The 19,616-nt window shown below is 39.0% G+C and overlaps 5 protein-coding genes across 7 annotated transcripts; 2 read left to right on the forward strand and 3 right to left on the reverse strand.

Annotated features, from left to right (window-relative positions):
• Positions 1-1,138: 1,138 nt before the first annotated feature.
• On the reverse strand, positions 1,139-7,658 carry RB195_020196 (uncharacterized protein; the record flags this gene model as incomplete). Of its 2 annotated transcripts, XM_064188399.1 has the most annotated exons (6): positions 1,139-1,225; positions 1,424-1,479; positions 1,615-1,717; positions 1,846-1,880; positions 7,428-7,502; positions 7,616-7,658. In XM_064188399.1, the coding sequence occupies 6 exons, from the start codon at positions 7,656-7,658 to the stop codon at positions 1,139-1,141; spliced, it is 399 nt and encodes a 132-aa protein (XP_064044280.1). The 2 variants fall into 2 exon arrangements, with proteins under 2 accessions (XP_064044280.1, XP_064044281.1); XM_064188400.1 differs by lacking the exons at positions 7,428-7,502; positions 7,616-7,658 and adding an exon at positions 3,098-3,152.
• Positions 1,611-3,219, reverse strand: RB195_020197 (uncharacterized protein; the record flags this gene model as incomplete). Its single annotated transcript, XM_064188401.1, has 3 exons — positions 1,611-1,717; positions 1,846-1,880; positions 3,098-3,219. The coding sequence occupies 3 exons, from the start codon at positions 3,217-3,219 to the stop codon at positions 1,611-1,613; spliced, it is 264 nt and encodes an 87-aa protein (XP_064044282.1).
• A 3,775-nt stretch (positions 7,659-11,433) lies between the features above and the next one.
• RB195_020198 (uncharacterized protein) lies at positions 11,434-13,949 on the forward strand (the record flags this gene model as incomplete). 2 transcript variants are annotated; one of them, XM_064188403.1, is made up of 6 exons in its annotated part: positions 11,434-11,556; positions 11,627-11,716; positions 11,780-11,857; positions 13,280-13,379; positions 13,549-13,637; positions 13,851-13,949. In XM_064188403.1, the coding sequence occupies 6 exons, from the start codon at positions 11,434-11,436 to the stop codon at positions 13,947-13,949; spliced, it is 579 nt and encodes a 192-aa protein (XP_064044283.1). The 2 variants fall into 2 exon arrangements, with proteins under 2 accessions (XP_064044283.1, XP_064044284.1); XM_064188402.1 differs by lacking the exon at positions 11,780-11,857.
• A 60-nt stretch (positions 13,950-14,009) lies between these two features.
• RB195_020199 (uncharacterized protein) lies at positions 14,010-14,255 on the reverse strand (the record flags this gene model as incomplete). The annotated part of the gene is made up of 1 exon (XM_064188404.1): positions 14,010-14,255. The coding sequence occupies one exon, from the start codon at positions 14,253-14,255 to the stop codon at positions 14,010-14,012; it is 246 nt and encodes an 81-aa protein (XP_064044285.1).
• Positions 14,256-15,271: 1,016 nt separating this feature from the next.
• On the forward strand, positions 15,272-18,582 carry RB195_020200 (uncharacterized protein; the record flags this gene model as incomplete). Its single annotated transcript, XM_064188405.1, has 9 exons — positions 15,272-15,349; positions 15,788-15,895; positions 16,069-16,271; positions 16,345-16,542; positions 16,596-16,667; positions 16,735-16,895; positions 18,062-18,150; positions 18,209-18,315; positions 18,384-18,582. 9 exons carry the CDS (start codon positions 15,272-15,274, stop codon positions 18,580-18,582), a joined length of 1,215 nt encoding a protein of 404 aa, XP_064044286.1.
• Between the last annotated feature and the right edge of the window lie 1,034 nt (positions 18,583-19,616).

The following is a 19,616-nucleotide window of genomic DNA, read 5'->3' on the forward strand; positions in this document are numbered from 1 at the left end:
CATTTTATTATTTCCTTAATTTTTCGGTGCTTTCTTTTTGCATAAAACTGACCAAATTTTTATATCCATTTCTGCTGATAAGAGTCTCATTCTCTCAATTTGCCTAAAAATAAAGTTTGAATCGTTATAAAAGCTTTGTGGAGAAGAATACGTTTAAACTACTTTAAAACCTTTTGCTGACATCCACAAACTGTTGTTATTCTGCCGCATGAACGGCTAAAACGCCTCTTTGTGATTTTTTAAATTCTTTCTTGGAACTTCTTTTTAGAGCTTACTTTCATAATTTTGGCATGAATTTAATTTTCTTTCGTCGATTTTTCGGAGGCGTCACTTTCCGCCGCGCTCTAATCCCACTAAATCACTTATGAATTTACTACGAGTCATTTTGTTCTGGAAATGGAACTCCTCCTTCAGATGTTGAAAACTGTCTCACTGTGAATGGGAAGCTTTTGTAGCTGTGGGTACGGAAATTTCCTGCTCAATCACAGACGAAATGTTCATGGACTTTTTTGCAGACCACACAGAGGATAAGGAGGAAGTGTCCGTGAGAAGTGAAATCGCTTCGAGAAACAAGGATAGAGGCTAAAAATTGAATTTTTTAATTTTCATTTTTCATTTTTTCCAATTTTTTCTAATGTTTTGATTCTAATTTTCAAATTATTTTGCCTCTTTCTAGATGATCCAGTGTGAAAAGAAGTTTCCAGATTATTACTCCTTTTCAATTAGTTAGACTTAGCGCCGATTCATCCCCTATGATAGTACCTATAGAGGTAATAATTTCTGCTATCAGTGCATTGGATTTGCTAAGAGGTTACCTGGATGTAAAAGCCATGCTACTTTTTATTCTTTTTGCAAAATAACCATCCTTTTTCCCTTTCCCTTCGAAATAACCAAAAGTGACAAATGACCTTTGTTCTCGTTAGAGAGCAAGCAATGTTTGAAACCGGACACCACGGATTTCGCTGGGAAGAAAATAAAAAGGCTTTTCTTTCAGTGCCTGGCCTACGTATAAGTATTCATGGAATTTTCAAGCAAAGCTTTTTCTTAAACTACTTTAGAATATTCTAGTATGCCTACGCAAATACACCCGCGCAGTGTATGACGCCATCAAGAAGAACGGGGCGGCTACGCACACGCTCTATCCAGCTGGCCGCGTCACGTAAGCAGATACGGTGTCTGGTGGCGTGTCGAGTGAGCCGCCGTAGTCTAAGACTAAAGAGCGATCCTGGAATTGCGTGAGAGAATAGCAGCCGTAAACTGTGTTGTTCATTGGTCCCCGAACAATTCACAGACATACATACACACAAGACGGCGGGTGTGGCGCAGTCGGTTAGAGGTCCGTCCGAGCCACACGGTCGAGGGTTCGAAACCGCCCCGGTGCAGACCAAGCACCAGACCTGTCTGAGAGGATAAAGACACTGACTTGATCATCGGCTGGCCCTCGCAAGTCATTGTACGGACCAACACGGGTTCCAAAACCTCAACGATTACGAATTCCAGTAGAACGCGTCGGCGCATCCCAGGTGGATTGACACGCCAGTGACTTTATTCTTTATCCTTTTCCATACACACATACACACAAAAATAGAGATTTATTCACAACGACAACCTCACATTCCGCTACCGTATCGGAATAAACATCTGATTGGTGAAAATAAGCATCTCCTGTCTTGATACGTGTACTCGCTAAGCAACTCTCGACAATCAATCGATTTCCCTAAAAGATGAGATAAGATTTTACAAAAAAAAATCACAGATTGGGAATTTCAGGTGTATTCTGATTACGAGAGTTGTGTGTGAATGTGCATGTGAATGAAAATTCCAATAAAAAAAATAACCAACTACCTCGAATTGTGATATGGCTAGAGCAGGGTGGTTCCCTGAAAAAAACTTTTTTTTTCAGAAATCTCTCAATTGAAACACGTAAACGTACAAAAGCAGATATGAGTTCGATGAAAATTTCAATTTTTCATGCCAGAATGGCTTCAGTGGGTTTGCTTTCCGGATCCAACAAAATCGTTCACATCGCTACTATTCTTCATATTTATAAAAGTAAAACCTTGAGTATTTTTTGTACTGTTGTACAAGGCACTTCATTTTTTTCTTGCCTCTGACATTTTACACAAACTTATTGAACAAACTAATTCTGAACTTTAGTAGAAAGAAAAAATTTCAGTAAGATGCGTAAAGGGAGAAAGTCTGAGGAAAATAGCTAAACTTCCACTAGCAAAAATGAGATCATTCTGGAATCTTAAAATCTCTTTGAAACACATTTGAAGTTTGAAAAAGTAAAATTAAATTTGTCAAAACATACAGTTGACAGGACAAAAAAGCCTAAAATAAAACAAAACGCCCAAAATAGAAACTAAATATCCTGAGGATAAGCTGATAAAATCTGCTGAAGCGCATGCTTATTATAGAGGCAGGGTTGATAAAATTTAAAAATAAAATAAAAAGGAAGAATAAAAAACAAAATCAAATTTAAGAAATAGAATTGTACGTAATAAAAATAAAATAAAGTGCGTGACGTAAATGAACGAAAAAGTGGTTTGGGATAAGTTCGTCCTTATGTAACAGTGAGATCACAACATGGAAAGTTTAACCACTTTTTTTATCAAGGAGAAAAATTTCAAGCAAACTTTAAAATTTTATACTTTATATCTTGGGAAAAATCACAAAGTGACTGATCGAAAGTGGCCCCTCTAATTATAGCGATGAGTTAATAATTAAAACACAATTGATGTAAAATTTAAAAATGTGAAATTAAAATCAATAAAATTTAATGTGAAATCGCCCTGATTTTTTTCTCATCGCCTAAGCTTTCAGCATAGGAGTTAATTGGGAAGCAGAAGTTTGGAATCAGGACGACATAAATCAGGTAAGCGTCGACTAAACGAATCTCATAGAATCTAGAGTGATTAGTATAATTAATACAATTAATGTAATTTAGAGCCAATGTGTCTATATTGCAAAAATAATATTGTTTCAATATTTCACGTGCGCTTTGATTTTGAACGAAGTTTGAGAGTATTTCCTTAAAGAAAAGGATAAAATAAAAAGGAGCAAAATTTCCTCTGAAAAATAACTATGTACGCACCTACAGAAACAACTAAGGATGTCAGCGGATGTGTTTCGAGTTTTCGGCGGCTCATGGATTCCCGAAACTATCCATATTCCAAAACATATGATGGTCAAGCGCAAGGCAGCCGACACCATCATGACGTGTGGTGGTCGAAACGTTAGAAATGAAAGGGGTGGCAACGGCTATATGAGACGTGTACGTACGGACGGGTCGCTTAACCTTTTCCTTAACGATTTTCTGGATTCGTCGTAGGAGGATAAGTAATTTCCGGATGAAGCGGGTTTCAGAAAAAAAACCTCTTCTGTGCTTTTCAATGGTTCTAGGATGTCTTATGGCTCTACAAAAGCACATGAACAGATATTCGGGAGAGAGAGAGAAATAAACATGGAGATTTTATTCGTATTCTATTTCATCCTCTTCCTCATCTGTTTAAAAATTCTCTCTTTCTCTTCCTAAAAAATATTTGTATAAAAAGAAATATAATATTTGAATGATAAAGTAAATAAACAAATAAGATATGATAAATAATAAAATATGTTACTGTGTAAGAATTAGTTGCAATGCATTCATATTTTCTGGAATCTAAGCGATTCCAAATTCCAGTGAAACTCATTCGATACATTGATACGTCATAAACTTATTTAAGTGTTTGTTTTATTTTATTTTATTTATTTTTATTTATTTATTTTACTATTTTATTTCATATTTTATTTTATATTTTATTTTATTATTTTATTTATTTATTATTTTTTTAATTTTATGTTTATTTACTTAGTGTTTTTCGAATTATTGCTTGCATATATACTACAGACATGGATTCACTACGCGTTTTTTGTCAATTTTTTTCTGAAGCAAAGTTTCTACTAAAAATGCAACAAAGTACAAAACAAAAAACATGAGAACAAGTACAACAAAATGGTACAAAACAAAAAAAAACACCACACGCTAAATCATTTCGCGAAACTAACTAACTAACTTAAAGACATTACCCCACGAATCTTACGTGATACGGATTTCCGATGGTCAAAGACTATACGGGATCGTAGATTGCAGAAACGGGTGGTGGGATCGCGCTCATTTCTCTTCCTAACTACCATAAATAACAGCCAGGAAGACATGCGACCCGTGCACAAGGCTGGCGCGCTCCAATAGATGTTTTCTACGACAAGTTCTGTTGGAGCGCGCCAGCCGTGTGTACACGCCGCATCTTCCGAGCTGTTTTTTTTTACGGCGATCAAGAAAAATAAGGGTTATCCCACCCGTTTCTTCAATCTACGACTCTGTATAGTCTTTGACCATCGGAAATCCATACCACCCTTTGAAGGTATCACCCCACGAATTCGGGGTGGTGCGGATTTCAGGGGTTTATGCCTATACGGACGGGGTCGTGGATTGTGGGAAGGAGGGTGATTCCATCCATTTCTTCCTAATTGCCGTAAAAAAACTGCGGCTGCATATACCATACATGCATATGCTTGCATATACCGTGTCAGCACTTCTATAACTTCTATCAGAGGCTTTTTCTCCGGCAGCAATTTCCCAAAAAATCAAATTAAAAAATCATTTTGTGTGTTTTCGTTATATCAGATCTCAATTCTACCAGTATGTTGATTTTCTCAAAAGCAGTACACAATTTTTCAAAAACTGTGCTCTTGTCGTTTCATGAAATTATCATTGTCGATGCCGGATGATATGATCAGCAACATATTCGAACTGACATCTATTCAAATTTGAATGGGATTTTTAAGTTAATTTGAAATTTCTTTTTTTTCTAAATGTTTGGACGATAATTTATGGCCAGTGAAATTAATTAAACACTTTTAGCCGGTAATATGAGAAGTCAAAAACAAGGTGTGTAGGCGAAATCCCCAAACTGTTTACTTTACAAGGGCAATTCTCTAGAGTTGATGGATCAATGAGGTTCTCGATGAAATCAACACAGCACTTGAAGCATCAATGAACCAATGGACGTTTCCAAGCTAATTTCTCTGTTAACGTTAATTGAGCAGTTTTATGCATATTCGTGAGCGAAATTCATGTTCAGGATGTTACATGGATTATTAGTGGAATAATAATAATAATAATAATAATAATAATAATAATAAAATGGATAATAATAAAAATAATAATAATAATAATAATAATAATAATAATATTAATAATAATAATAATAATAATAGAATGGAAATAACAACAGTAATAAAATAAATAATAATAATAAAATGGAAAACTAGTTATAATAATAAAATATTAATATTTCTTCGGGCGGGTGTAGTGCAGCGGTTAGAGGTTCCGCTTCCTACACGATCGATCGGAGGTTCGAATTCGCCGCAATGCTCACCAAGCCTTTCATCTCCCTACGGGGTCAACAAATTGGTACCAGACTTGTCTGGGAGGAGAAAAACACTGACTTGACACATCAGCTAGCCACCGCAGGTCATTGTATGGGCCAGATACACGTTCGTAAACCTCAAACGATTCTGAATTTTGGTCATTAAATTCCATTAAATCCATTTTTAAACTGCTGAACACTACGCAAAATCAAACTCGTCATTTTTCAAAAGTGGTTCTGAGTTTCTAACTCTGCTTTTGCGAAAATTTGACACTGCGGGGTGGCATATACACATATACACATGTATGTATATGCCACGTGCCTCGTGGCCGAAAGCGAAAGTTCTGGACTGAGGTGGTGATAGAGGACCTAAGGATGCTCGGAGTGGATAGGCAGTTCAGGCGAGACGCAAGGTTTCGCACGATAAGGAACAGCGACGAATGGATCTATTTCGTGCAAGCTTTCGGAGAAGATCGGAAGGTAGGGCAGAGATATGTTCAAGGACGACACACCCCGCGAAGATTTGGTGTCAGGCGGTGACATTAGCCTGCCGATTAAGTCAGTAACTCATTTATATACCCAACCTGAACGTCCGGCTAAAGCCAGACTTCAGACTTTGTGTGGTGTTCGCTTCGCTCCTCCTTAATGATCAATAAAAATTAATAGTAGTGGCATTTCTGTGAAATTTTTTAGATTCGTGTTTTTCTAACAACGGTTTCTTGCTCTTTTTCATCATGAATGAAGGCGAAAGATCTACAAGTTTACGCGTAAGTTTTACATTTAGAGAATATTCACACTTGAGCTTTAAACACTCCTTCGATACTGATATAGTAAAAAATACAATTTGAAAGCACTAAAAGTAGGTGTTTTCCTCCTGTTTTCCCTCTTGTTTTATATGATCTGACGTGCAACGTTATCTTTATCAGTACGATGATGTCATTCACGTCGTTTTATGTTAAACACTATTCTGTGATAACTTAGGGGAAAAGAGGAGGAAAACACATACATCGAGTAATGCTTTCAAATTGTATTTTTATTACATTGGTATCGAAAGAGTGTTCAAAGCTCAAGTGTGAATATTCTCTAAATGTAGAACTAACGCGTTTAGAAGAAAAAACTATAAAATTTTTCACCTTTATTCATAATAAAAAAGAGGAAGAAAGCGCTGTTACAAAAACACCAATCTAAATAATTTCACAGAAATGCCACTACAATTAGTTTTCATTGATCATTGAAGAGGAGCGAAGCGAACGCCACAGAAAGTCTGAACTCCGGGCTTAGCTGGTCGTTCAGGCTAGCATATATAATATTAAACATATACTCAACATATTGTGGAACATTGTCGTTCTTGAAACATGCGGATTTTGCTGACATTATTGTTTTAGATTTTAGACATTACTTTTCATTTCATGCTTTCTCATATGGCTAGGTTACAAATGTCTCGTTCTGCTACCCATAGTTGAAATAAAACGTAATGCACAAAAAAGGTTTTATTAGCTTTCACCTTCTAGCAAACAATTTTGATCATTGCACAATTGTTGTCATCCGCCACCGATATGGTTTTTGCATCCATCCTTTACTTCCGGAGAATCGACCGTTGGGCAGTGCGGATTGACTTAACAACATTCAGATGATACATTGGATTTTGCATTCTACGCAATAAGACGCTATCAATCAAGAGATGAGGAGGTTCTCAAATTTGCTTATACTTATTAATATCCCTTCAAATTTTTAACTGGATGAAAATCATTCGACTTAGATACCATAAACTTCTAATTTGTGAAAATCTCTCTTCGACAAGGTGATACAGATAACCATAGGTGCGATAGGGAGGAGCCCGACTCTTCTCAAGTGAAGAGGGTCTAGCTCTTCGGGTCCAGTTCAAGTGATGAGGGTCATTTCGCCAACAGTCCAAAAGTGAAGGGGTTCCCATAGCCAACAGTCCGGAAGTGAAGGGGTCGGTGCCCGCTCCGACTATCGCATCTATGTAAATAACAAGCTGAAAATACCAACAAGTACAGGATCCTCCATCGCATTTGTCTCCTGGAGAACAGTCCTTGTCTACTTTGCACTTTTGTTCGGCGCAAGCTGTAATTAGTTGGGATATTCTCACAGCTACGAATTATAGTCGTTCCACGTCTGCAACTACTGGAGAACGTTCTGGCTATGCACCACAGAAATCTATCCTGACTAGAACTCACCGAGAAGCACTAGAGCAAGGAAGAAAACAGCAAGTTTCTGCATTCCTGAACAAAAGAAATGTACTGGGATAAGTTTGAGAGCCAGAAACAAAAAAATATATAGATGCTCTTATCAGTCCGAGAGAAGAGCTTGGTGATAGAATGGCGTGGCTGCGCTATATACGGAGAGCGCCAAAAGTTTCCCATATCTAAATAAAACACTTCTCTCTCATGTTGCCTTTATTCTTTCTTCTGTAACGTTGACAAAAAACGGTGCATCTAACTATTGATTTTTGTTTTAGATGCGTGTTATATTAAACGTGTGAATTTCTTTTTTAAATTTCAACATTTTATCTTCTTCATTGTTCTTGCAGCGTTTGAATTAATGATTCCAGAACAATTCTGAAATGCATTGAGAGCGGCGGTAACCGTCGGCTCCGCGTTCACCTCCTTAGCAACACTGTTCTTTTTTTTTTGACTTTGCCTTCAGAAGGATATATATTAGGAACGTTGACGATAATAATCACGAACAAATGCGATTAACAATATGGAACTTTTTTTCCAAGGGATAAAATCAGGAATAGATTGTCTAATGTAGTTAAAAGAAGAGGATTATTAGTTCTGTCCTATGTAAACGATCCGAGCCCAGAGACCAGCTGACGTTCTCCGAGAAAAGCAAAGATAAATGTGCCGGACAGGTGATGTTTTCTTAAATGAAACCATTTCATCACAGTGCGTAGCAGGAAGATCACCTCACTCGCGAAGCACAAAAAAGGAGATGAGATTTTGTTACTCACAAGAGATCAGTGGGAGCGTTAATAGATCTCCTGTTCCTGAGAAATGGTGTCTGAGAACCTAGGATTACATTTTTGTTCGATACCTGCTCAGATTTTGCAGCATAAAAATAAGTTTTTCTGGGGTAATCATTTAAATCAGTAGAGTTCTCTCCGTTATTGTTTTTCATCTCGCTCTCGACGTCTTTCATCCATCATTTCATGGAGTTTTCGTGTTCACATCGTCACTTTGTCTCTCACCGCGTTTTTTTTTTTGAAAAGTATTTCATGCTTTTGACTTTCATTCAATGTTTTCCATGATCCATTCAGTTTTCTGCATACACAACACGAACTTCAGAGCAGCTTCAACACCTCGATTGAATCCAGAAAGCAGAGATTACAGAAAATGTTGCCTTTTGTCCACTACTACCCCATCTCAATTATTTGAGGGAATCAAAACCAGCGCAAAAAGTGCTAAAACTACAACCTCATGGTTCCCTATCAAGATATCTTTATAACATTTATAATATTTTATATAAATACATTTTCTTTATAACTTTGGAAAGGCGTGGTCAACTCAGTTTCACCAAGAAAAACAAAGAGAGACCGGACACGTGATGTCTTTTGGTAAAGCGTTGGAAAAGAATTCCTGACAAGTGAGCCCCATTACAACGGCTAACAAAGGGTTAACCTCATTCCAAGGCACAGCGAAGAGACAAAACTTCTTTATATGAAAGGGGCCAGTTCATGCGTCAATCGGTCCTTCGCTACTAAGGACGTAAGATTACACTTCATATCTTATGGCGATCTCGATTTTACAACATAAAAATAAGTTTTTTTTTTCGGGAAAGTGCCTTTTTTTCCTAGCAGGAAGATAATTTCACTTCAAATTTTATATCTTACAGGTTGTGGGAGTTTGCAAAGCCTTTCCGATTCATACACAACCATGCCGCGCACAAAAACTAAAAGTTAAAAAGTAAAGCAGTAAACGTTAAAAGTGATTAAAATTGACCAGAGAAAAAATGAAAAAAACAAGAGGACAAAACGATCTAACACAAACTAATACATAAAATTTGGAAATTTTCATCACCCTTCAACTTTTCACTGCTACAGGATCAAAACCGATCGCTGGCAAGAGGTATTGATATGTTGTTGAGGTGTTGTACTGGATTGTTAGAAATGGAGAATCCAAAAGTACCACCTTCAGTGATCGTTAGGCAGGTTCCTTACATATTTGGTCTTCAAAGCTTCGCAATTCATCCTAAACGAAAATTTTTCCCTGTGGAAAATAAAATCGTAATAAATAAATTTTCTAAGACGCTTTCAAAATCAATAAACAAGTTTGTTAGGTGCTGTTCTGCGTTTCTTTGTAGAACGTCTTCTGTGCTTAAAAAAAGAAGTGAGAGATCCCAATGTCTAGAGATGTAAATCCACAAAAGAGGACGACTTTTTTCTGTTTGCATGAAAAAATCTGCGTGGCATGGAAAACTTGAACGCAGCGATTTCCCTCGGAACTCCCTCGTAATATCACAATGACATGAAAACGCTACTTACAGCATAGCTCTCACCATCCTATCGGAACCCGCGCTACTGCGCAGGTAGCTGCACTCAAAGTGGCACAATGGAGTTAACGGCTATTATCGACGTGGGACCTTAACTCATCTTTGCAATTCGGTTGAAGGATAGGGAGGGAATCGCCTTGGTTGCAGCCGGCAGCTCCATCGCGTCACTTCAAGCGCGGTGGAATTGCTTAAACAATTGCGCCATCTTTCAATTCGCTTTGACCTGACTGTAATGTTGCAAACATCACGGCGACTGCCGAAGTAAACAACGCGATTTGAAGTTTTTGCATTTAGCTTGGTATGTAATCTCTGCCGGCGAGGGTAGTTTAGCGGTTAGAGGTTCCGCTTCCTGCACGATCGATCGGAGGTTCGAATCCGCCCTAGTGCTCACCAAGCCTTTCATCCCTCCGTGGTCGATGGGAGGATAAAAACACTGACTTGACACATCGGCTAGCCACCGCAAGTCATTGTATAGGCCAGATACACGTTCGTAAACCTCAAACGACTCTGAATTGAAGTGAACGTGGGGGGCGCATCCCAAGCGGATTGATTAACGCCAGAAACTTTATCCTTTAACTTTAATATTAGTCAATAATATCAGCCTATTTTTCAATATCAATATGATCTAAGATCAAAATATTTTTCGAGGATATCTTTCCTTTTTATATGTTTTTCAACTAATTTTACACAATATTTTTTTATTTACACTTCACATCATATTAAAGGCATCGTAGATGTCCTGCTTTAGAATCCTTCACTCTCCATCTTATGATGGCTGCACAGGGTCCTCTGTAGGCGATCATCGAACATAAAATGAATTCTAAAGTAAAAAAAAAGAAAGATAATTTAAAGAGATGAAATGAAAAAAAGTTCCCTAGGGGAAAAATGTGCAGCTTAAGTTTAGTTTAGTTGGCCGCTAATTACCCGACGAAATAAAACGCTACGTTCAGAATCCGATTCCTGCAATGTTTAGAAAATATGGAGACATCAGCGAAAATAGTAAAAATAACAAGTATAAGTTATAGTAAATTCAGTAAATAAATAGAAAAATCGGTAAAGTACAAACGTAATTTCGGTAATTAACCTAAAATTTTCACTAATCGAACTTGAAGTTTGAAACAGAGCCTAAAAATAAGAAATTATTAGAAAACAACAAATATGAACAGAATATGAGCCTACACAAACCCCACGACAGCACTTCTTTTCTGGAATGAAAGAAAAATTTTACATCCATAGACTCTAATAATTAAAGTTCTTTGCGTACTTTATTCCCTCTTCCTAGAAATTTCGACAACATCCACAACGTTAAAAAGCGGGATTTCATGGATATTATTAACATGGAGCGTTAATTCGGCGTGTCATTGAAGAAATCCAGGACGTGACATACGGGCGTTGACATGACCCATATCGTCGTGTTGTGTGGACTTCTCCTTCCCTTTCCCTTTTCCAGTTTTCTCACGACATCACAATCCATACTAAGTTTTGACCTACTCTCACTCACTCTATGCTTCTTGTCCTAACTTTGTCGCTGTCGTTCGCTGGTACTGTAATATCCACGCTAAGTGTGACCGAGCTGAAAAATTTATGCCCCAAAGAAAAAGCGATTTGTGCAGGAAAAGTGGCTAAGGTTATTTTTTCCTGGAATACATAAAACTAGTCTCTAGGAAATGTCCAGAAAAAAATCCCGAAATTTCCAGGGTGATTGCTTTGGCTCATCGTTAAGAGCTGGTGTCCTACAGAAAGAGTGCAAATGTTCATGTGATGCAGTACATCATGATCGGATTCAGGTAAAAAGAAAATTGATGGTAAAATATTTGGAAAATTTGAGCCAGAAAATAATTCTTTTCAAGAAATGCTGTCTGGCTGTGGGTGAACATGAAATGAAGTTTTGTCTCCCGCTTTGCAGATACAATACCACTTCGGAAGAGGTCAGTACCACATTTTTTTTCGCAGAAGGTACTCAAATACTATTTTCACGTGGTTCTTGGAGAAATTATTGCTAAGCAACGTGTTGATACCTTTTTGTTCTCCGATACCAGAGAAAAAAATCAATTGGACTGCTGATGATGATGAGTTATTGACAAGAAATTTTCAACCATCTACGCGGTGTGTGATTGATTTCGTGAGAGGATGGAACTTGAGAATTCGCGCCAGTCATTTTTGCGTAAGTTCTCAAGCGAATTTTCCATTCAGCTGGAATTCTCCTTTCCATCAATACAATAGAACGCTTTCCGTTTAGGAAAGCTAAGGAAATAAGCTAGCGAGCTAAGGAATAAGTTAAGGAAAAAGAAGAAAATTCCATTCGAATGAAGATGTTTGGGGTCGCGGCTAAAAGTTCGACTTTTCACGCTAATTCTAAAATTTCACATTAAAAAATCAACATTTCGTTCCACTATTATCCATATTCATTGATACATTTCCCACAATTATCAACAACATCACGCCAACTTACATGTAAAGAATTTACGCCTTTCTTGGCCTTCCTTGTATAGAGACCTGAAGTTGTACCCAGCATGCTTACCTTCTAATGCAAAGTTCTTACTAAGAATGCCACAAAGCAAACAAAAAACATGAGAACAAACACAACAAAATGGTAAGCAAAAAAACACCACACGATAAATCATTTCCCGAATTAACTAACTAACTTAAAAGGATCACCCCACGAATCTGAGGTGGTCGATTTGGTGGAGCATCGTATACAGTGATGAGCCGTTTTTCATTGCCGTAAAAACGGAATTGCGGCGGTGAGGTTGGCGCTCCATCATTTTTAAATAGCGCCGACGCTCAGCGTATTTTTTTGAAATGGAATCACCCCCATACGATAGATTCCACTTGAAACCCGCCCCTAAATTTACCTTTAACTAACTAACTTAAATGCGAAAATAGTGCTTCTATCCAAACATCCTACTAGATGCGTTAATAGAGTTTTGTTCTGAGAAAGACGCGCTTGAAAATCACCTCCGCTCTTAAGGTTGAACTTACCGCGCGGACGTATGGTAATGCAAAAACAGCGTTTAGCGTCGTTAGCGTGCTTGCACGGATTTTTTCTTACGATTTAAATGTCGCTTTGTAGCGTCCTACGGTTTAGAAAATACTGTTCAGAAAAGAATGAGGAACGAGAAGATGCAAGCCTCAACAAATCTATTTATTTTATAAGCAAACGCGCAAATTTTCCCTGTTTTTTCCTCTGCTGAGAAACAAACAAACAAACAACAACAGAAATCTTTGTAATAACTCATTTGAGACGGTCATTTACGACGAGGTACAACTTGTTTCATTCGTTAAATAAGATTAACAAAGGTTTTAATTGATCACTTAAGTATTTTAAGCTGAACCACCTCTGAGTTTAGCTTGGATCCACACTCGGTCTCAAATGCCTCTCACAGCTCACCACATGGGCTTATTGCGCAGCGGATGCCACCGACCAGACTACATGTTGCTCGAGTAGAGGTGAGAATATTCTGGAAATAAAGAAATGATAATTGGGATCAAAATTGTATCATTTTAAAAGTTTTTTCTTTGAGTTCGCTTGATTTACTGAGGAGTTTAGGAGCATTTACAGTGATTAGGGCCTTAACTTAAAGTTTCGTATTACCGCCGATTCAATTTAGATCCTTAGGTGTTACGAGCGAATGTTTGTCGTTCTGCAAAGGAGACGTTCCAACATGTGACACTCAGTCAATTCTCAACTATCAGCCGTGCACTCAGGTAAACATGCGCAACTCTACAGTCAACGGCACATATGTCCACCCAGGTGACCGCGACGCGTTCGACACAAAACGCGGACCTTCGCCGTTGGACACCCTCACCTCCTCCGCCTCAATATCGCGCTCCAATCGAACGCGCATCGCTGTCATCCAAGTGGACATGTGTAGCGGGGGCCCACAGCATGTCCAAAACTAAAGCAGTGATGTATTGCAGCATATGGCCGCTATCGTACAGTGTCAAAAAGAAGGATTGGGACCAACTCCAAAATACGATCCGGACTGGTCGTCTGTTTGTGATTGGGAAGGGAAATAAGTGCTTCATATCTTCGAGATGCCATAATCTGCCATAATCCATGATTATTAATGTATTGTATTAGTCATTCCCGGCCATAAGCAGTGAGTAATAAAGGATTGGTGTTGTGAGCAAAGCAAACACAGAGAAGTACGGTATATCAAGTAAGGGGACGAACGTAACGCAGTCGGTAAGACCTTCCGCTGTGCCTGCACGATCGTTCGATGGTTCGAAACCGCACCGGTGCCAACCAAGCGCTTCATCCATTCGGGTCCATAAATTGGTACCACACTTGTCTGAGAGGATAAAAACACTCACTTGATACATCGGCTAGACTCTGCAAATCATTATACATGTATCCTAGATACGTGTCCATAAACCTCAAAGGATTCTGGATTGAAACGAGGCGTTGGCGGATCCCAAACCGACTGACCAACACCGACCACTTTATCCTTTATCCTCTTTTTAAGAAGTTAGTAGGAATCCAAATCTCAGACAGGACTTACGAATATTTCTCTAGACACTTCCCACGACGCAAAAAAATGCCCAAAATTACACAAAATATGGATTTTTTTTTTCGTGTTGTTTAGCGGATCACAGTCTCGTAATCCTGGGAAAATATCCGTAGTTACGGTATAGGATTTGAGGAAGTACGGATTTTAAGCAAGTACGGTTTGAAAAAAAGTAAGGATACAAAGTTCCGGATGCTCTATTTACGCTACCGTTATTTATTATTGTCTTGTTTATTGGAAGAAAAAAAGAAACATTTGTCAAATATTCCGAGTCGGATCCACTAAAGAATCAACCGAACCCAAATCAGCTGAACAAAAAATGAAGAAAGTAAAACATGAAATATATAAAGGATATAAATAAAGAATAAAGAATATATAAGTATGTAGAAGAAGGATAAGATAAATATAAGGAAGGATAAAATATAAGTAATAAACATAAAAATAAAAAAGAATAACTTGGAACAATCAAGATGTCTAATTTGTTTTACTTTGTCAATTTTTTTATACTATTATTTAAAAGTCACTTATCCACTAACTTCCCACTATATAATTCGTCACATTGAGAATTGACCCCTCAAATGTCCCGGTAGGTTTAAAAGCCTCGCCGAGGGTTCCACCTCAGCTTACCTACCTCGCAATTACCTCATTGCGTTGACGTTTGAGCCCCGCAGGCCAGCTGCTAATCGATCCAGCTACGTATTCACACACATCTGGCTAGTACCTATAAACGAATAAGGATTCAGTGACGATTCACCTCATCCGTAATCATATTCATTCTCTTTTTACTCTTTTCTGCTATTCATTCTTCTAAAGTGAGATTCTGAGCAGAGTATGGAAGACGCGGAGGAAGAAGAGGTTCCGTCGTACACTGACTACGAGCACCTGAAGGAATTGACCCATGCGCTGGAGGTTAGTACGCTTGGATTAAGGAATTGCATTTGTATTTAAAAGTCTAATGTAATTGTATTTTTAAAAATTATTGTACTTCTCAGATTTCCATCAATTATTTCTTGTGAACAACAGATTTCTTGAGACTTGTGAAGTATAGTCGGGTCAAAAGGCCAGCAGTTGGAACCGTGGGACCGTTGGAAACTGTAGGTGGAACTGTAGCGATGGGTGGTGCCAGCAAGAGTACCTGTACGCTTCCAACTGCTACGCCAAACCGCGCCGGCTCGAGAGAAGCTGCGTACGCAATTGCGTCCATGCTTCATGTCATTTTGACCCTACCATAAATAACATAAATGAAAGAGAGTAGCTTCTTTTAGTAAGCACCCAAACGTCTAAAAATCTTCAAATAGCAAATTCTTGAGGACTTTCTTCCTACCAAATTAATGAGATATCGTTAAGGTCGAGAGAGAAATGGTCCTAAAAGCTCATGAAAACTACAAAAATCTTAAAAAGAAGTTCATCGAGCTGAACGAAGTGCATCAAACCCTTCAGAACGATGTGGAAAAGGTATGTGGGCGATTTCATAAACGTACGAATCCGTGCTCTGCTCAAAAATTCCAGCAAACACCTTCGTTAACTAACTCCGACATCTTAAGTGTATCCATTAAATTGAGGATTTAGGGCTCCAAAACTTTCCTCTCACCTTTCAATCCATTCTCATCATTTCCATATTCATTTAGAAGTTGTCAGCCCAAAATCATCGCTTAGAAAGTATTGCAAACGAAAGAGACAAGCTCACAGCCGAAAACGATGCTCTACGAGAGGAAATCCTGAAACTCAAGGATGATCTAAAAGAAATCACGAAAGAAATGAAGAAAAAAGAGGAACAAATGAAAAGAGCATTCAGTGACCAGATCGAGGAACTACTAGAGCACACCGCCAAGTAAGATCATCTCAGATAATCCAGCTGCGAGCTTAAAACCGAGGAAAAGTGAGGAAAAATAGAACCATTTTAGGAGTGAATCCGATCCGATTACGGATGAAAATGAGAGACTCCGCAAAGCACATCTATTGGATCAGGATGATCGTGTTCACGAGTTACTGGAAGAAATACGTCGAGTTCAAGCGGATCGTGACGAAGAGGCACAGTCCCTCAGAGCTGAACTTAGTGAACAACGTCAAAGAAGAATAGAACTAACAATAACAGCTCAAAGGTAATCTTTTTGTAATTTCGTTTCAAGACCATCAATGAGAAACTTCTTTCCAGGACCAAAGCGGACTTAGATTTGGCAAAAAGTCTCATCGCTACAAAGCAAGGCGAATTTCATGCGTTACGCTGGTAAAGTTATTACTCAGAGTTAAATAGTTCTACGCCTAGTTCTATACGTTTATCGATTGGATTTCAGCGAACTAAACCGTTGTCTCAAAGAAAACATGGAGAAAGAGATGATGTGGTTGACGAAGGAGGAGGATTTTCGCAAGACATTGATGTTAAAAACGACATCGTTCGAGCAAAAAGTCGGAGATTTTCAACGTATCGTCGAAGAGAAAGATCAACTTATAGCAGGTATAGGCGAGGAGCATTTCTGTTTGAATTTTTTTTAGAGTTATTTGCATTCGGAAAACGTTTTATTCACAAAGACTTCCAACTGTTAGGTAGTCCCATATCTTTCCCGCTATCTGATATCTCTACTTTTATTCAACATCAAAGATTTTCAAATCAGCAATATATTAGGAAGAAGAATAGTCTTTGTCCATCGATGTGATACATTGTTTTTTCTCTGGCCTAGGACTCCGGTTGCTGCTGTGAATTAAAAAAAAAATGTTGATGAGCGTGAGAAAAAAATTGTAGAATAACTCAACAAAAGTGCTCATTATAATATATACATGATGCTATGTATTGTATACTATATTTACTCATATTTTTGTATTTATTTCTTATGTAGAAAATTCGCTTCTACACTTGCCATGAGATCATAACGGATCAGGACCATTCTCGGACCTAGATCTAGTCTCCCCCTGCGCTCTAACGTGCTCCCATCGAATGTACGTGACGTACTTCTGGGGAAAATAATCCGACTAAGGCCTGCTTAGGCTATCCGAAGAGTTCAGAGCCGCGCGGGCGGCGCGGTTTGGCGGCTCTGCACTTCGATAGTTATTGAGTGTTCACAACCTTGCGCTCACATCCGTACGCTCAATAACCATCAAAGCGCAGCCGCCGAACCGCGCGGCTCACGAAGCAAGTACATTTGTTCACAGTATCGGTATAAGATATAACAGATCTTTCTCTTTGTGCCATTTTTTAAACACGATTAGGGAGAGATGAACAAAACCACCCCTGATCCCGCAATCTGCGACCCCGTATAGAGTTTGTCCATCGGAAATACATACCACGTCCGATTGGTGGGGTGATACTTTTGAAAATTCGTAAGGAAAAAGGATGAAGTTTCTGGCGTTAATCAGTCGGCTTGGGATGCGCCCCCACGCTCAATTCAATTCAGAATAGTTTTGAGGTTTACGAACGTGTAACTGGCCCATACAATGACTTGCGGGGGCCAGCCGATGTGTCAAGTCGTGTTTTTTCCCCCCCGAAAACCCCCCCCCCACTTCCCCCCCCCGGGGGGGGAAAAAGGGTTGGGGGGGGGGCGTGATCGTGCAAGAAGTGGAGCCTGCAGCCGCTACACTAAAAGTCGGGATATAAGCGGCGATTACATCATAATTTGTGGGTTATAGGTTTGCGTCGAGAGCTGGAAGCAATGAAAACCTCTGTAGCCGCTGAAGTTTCTCAGAGAGGTGCACTGCAAGCTGAAAGGAATGAGAAGGTAGGTCTGACGTGGACTGCTCCCCTTCCAAAATCTCTTAGATTACTGAAAGTTTTAGGAATTGTCGGAACAAATCCAAGAAAAGAAGAATGAGAGAAATGAAGCGCTCATTGAACAGTTGAAGAATGAACGTAATCAACTGGAAATCACTGTAGCTGAGCTGAAGTGAGAAATTCTCGACTGTAGATTTCTGGTTGACAAGATCTTCCTATTCTCAATCACATATGTTATAGGAAAAATCTAACAGTTTCACCGGAGACAGCATCAGAAGTGAAGCGTTTGAAGGCGCTCCTTGTCGAAAAGGAGAAAAAACTCACCAATATGCGACGTAGCTACCGTCAACTCGTGCGGAAAGTGGAACATTCGCTTACTCATTTGGAAGAACAACATATGAAAACGAAAAGGAAACTTGAGGAGAATATTATGTCTTGAAAAATATTATTTCGCGTCCTGTGATTTTTTCTTGTGCTCAGAGATTAATAATTTACCGTTCTACGATCTCCGATCTCATAAAAATGTGATAAGAAGAAGCAGAATAAGCTTCCTCCATTGTAATTCTCTAATCCAGACAATTTATTCCGTTGCATGTGCTGCGTCCGTCGCCAGCATCACCGCGCCCGGCGGTGCGCTTCGTGTTTCCCTTGAACTTTCTGCTGTTGCACAACTAATGTTCGTTCCTGATGATCAGGTGGTCAGCTCTCTGACTGCTCGCCAATTACGCAACGCTCCCCATAAAGCAGGTCCCACCTTGCCGATTCAAACAGGGGCGGCTGGATTCCGAATGATTCAGAGGGAAAAGGAGGTGGGAGAGGGGCGCACTACTCCTCGGTTCTCGAAAACCCGTCTTAGACATGGTTTATTTTTTGTTCATCTTTATGTGGGACGACAGATACGATGCTTACGATCGATGATTACGATGTATGCTTTCCACATAAAGAAGTTAAAGTTAAAAGTTAAAGTTTCTGGCGTTAATCAATCCGCTTGGGATGCGCCCCCGCGTTCACTTCAATTCAGAATCGTTTGAGATTTACGAACTTGTAACTGGCTTATACAATGACTTGCGGTGGCTAGCCGATGGTCAAGTCAGTGTTTTTATCCTCCCAGACAAGTCTGATACCAATTTATCGACCCCGGAGGGATGAAAGGCTTGGTGAGCACTAGGACGGATTCGAACCTTCGATCGATCGTGCAGGAAGCGGAATCTCTAACCGCTACACCACACCCGCCCTACATAAAGAAGTACAGCGAAGAAGCCATTTCCAGGAGTGGTTCTCGAGAATTCGGCAACAGTACCCTCCCCACCAACTCCTCTATTACCTGAATTACCCACAGGTTCACTTAGCGAAACGGATATCAAAAGGAAAAACCATGTGAATTTGGTAGAACCAAATGCCCTAGTTATAGAAGGAAAAATAACCAACAGTGTCATTCGATGTTATCTTGAAAATAAAATAAAAAGCGTTATC

Source organism: Necator americanus, chromosome II (genome assembly GCF_031761385.1).
Source record: "Necator americanus strain Aroian chromosome II, whole genome shotgun sequence".
NCBI lineage: Eukaryota > Metazoa > Nematoda > Chromadorea > Rhabditida > Ancylostomatidae > Necator > Necator americanus.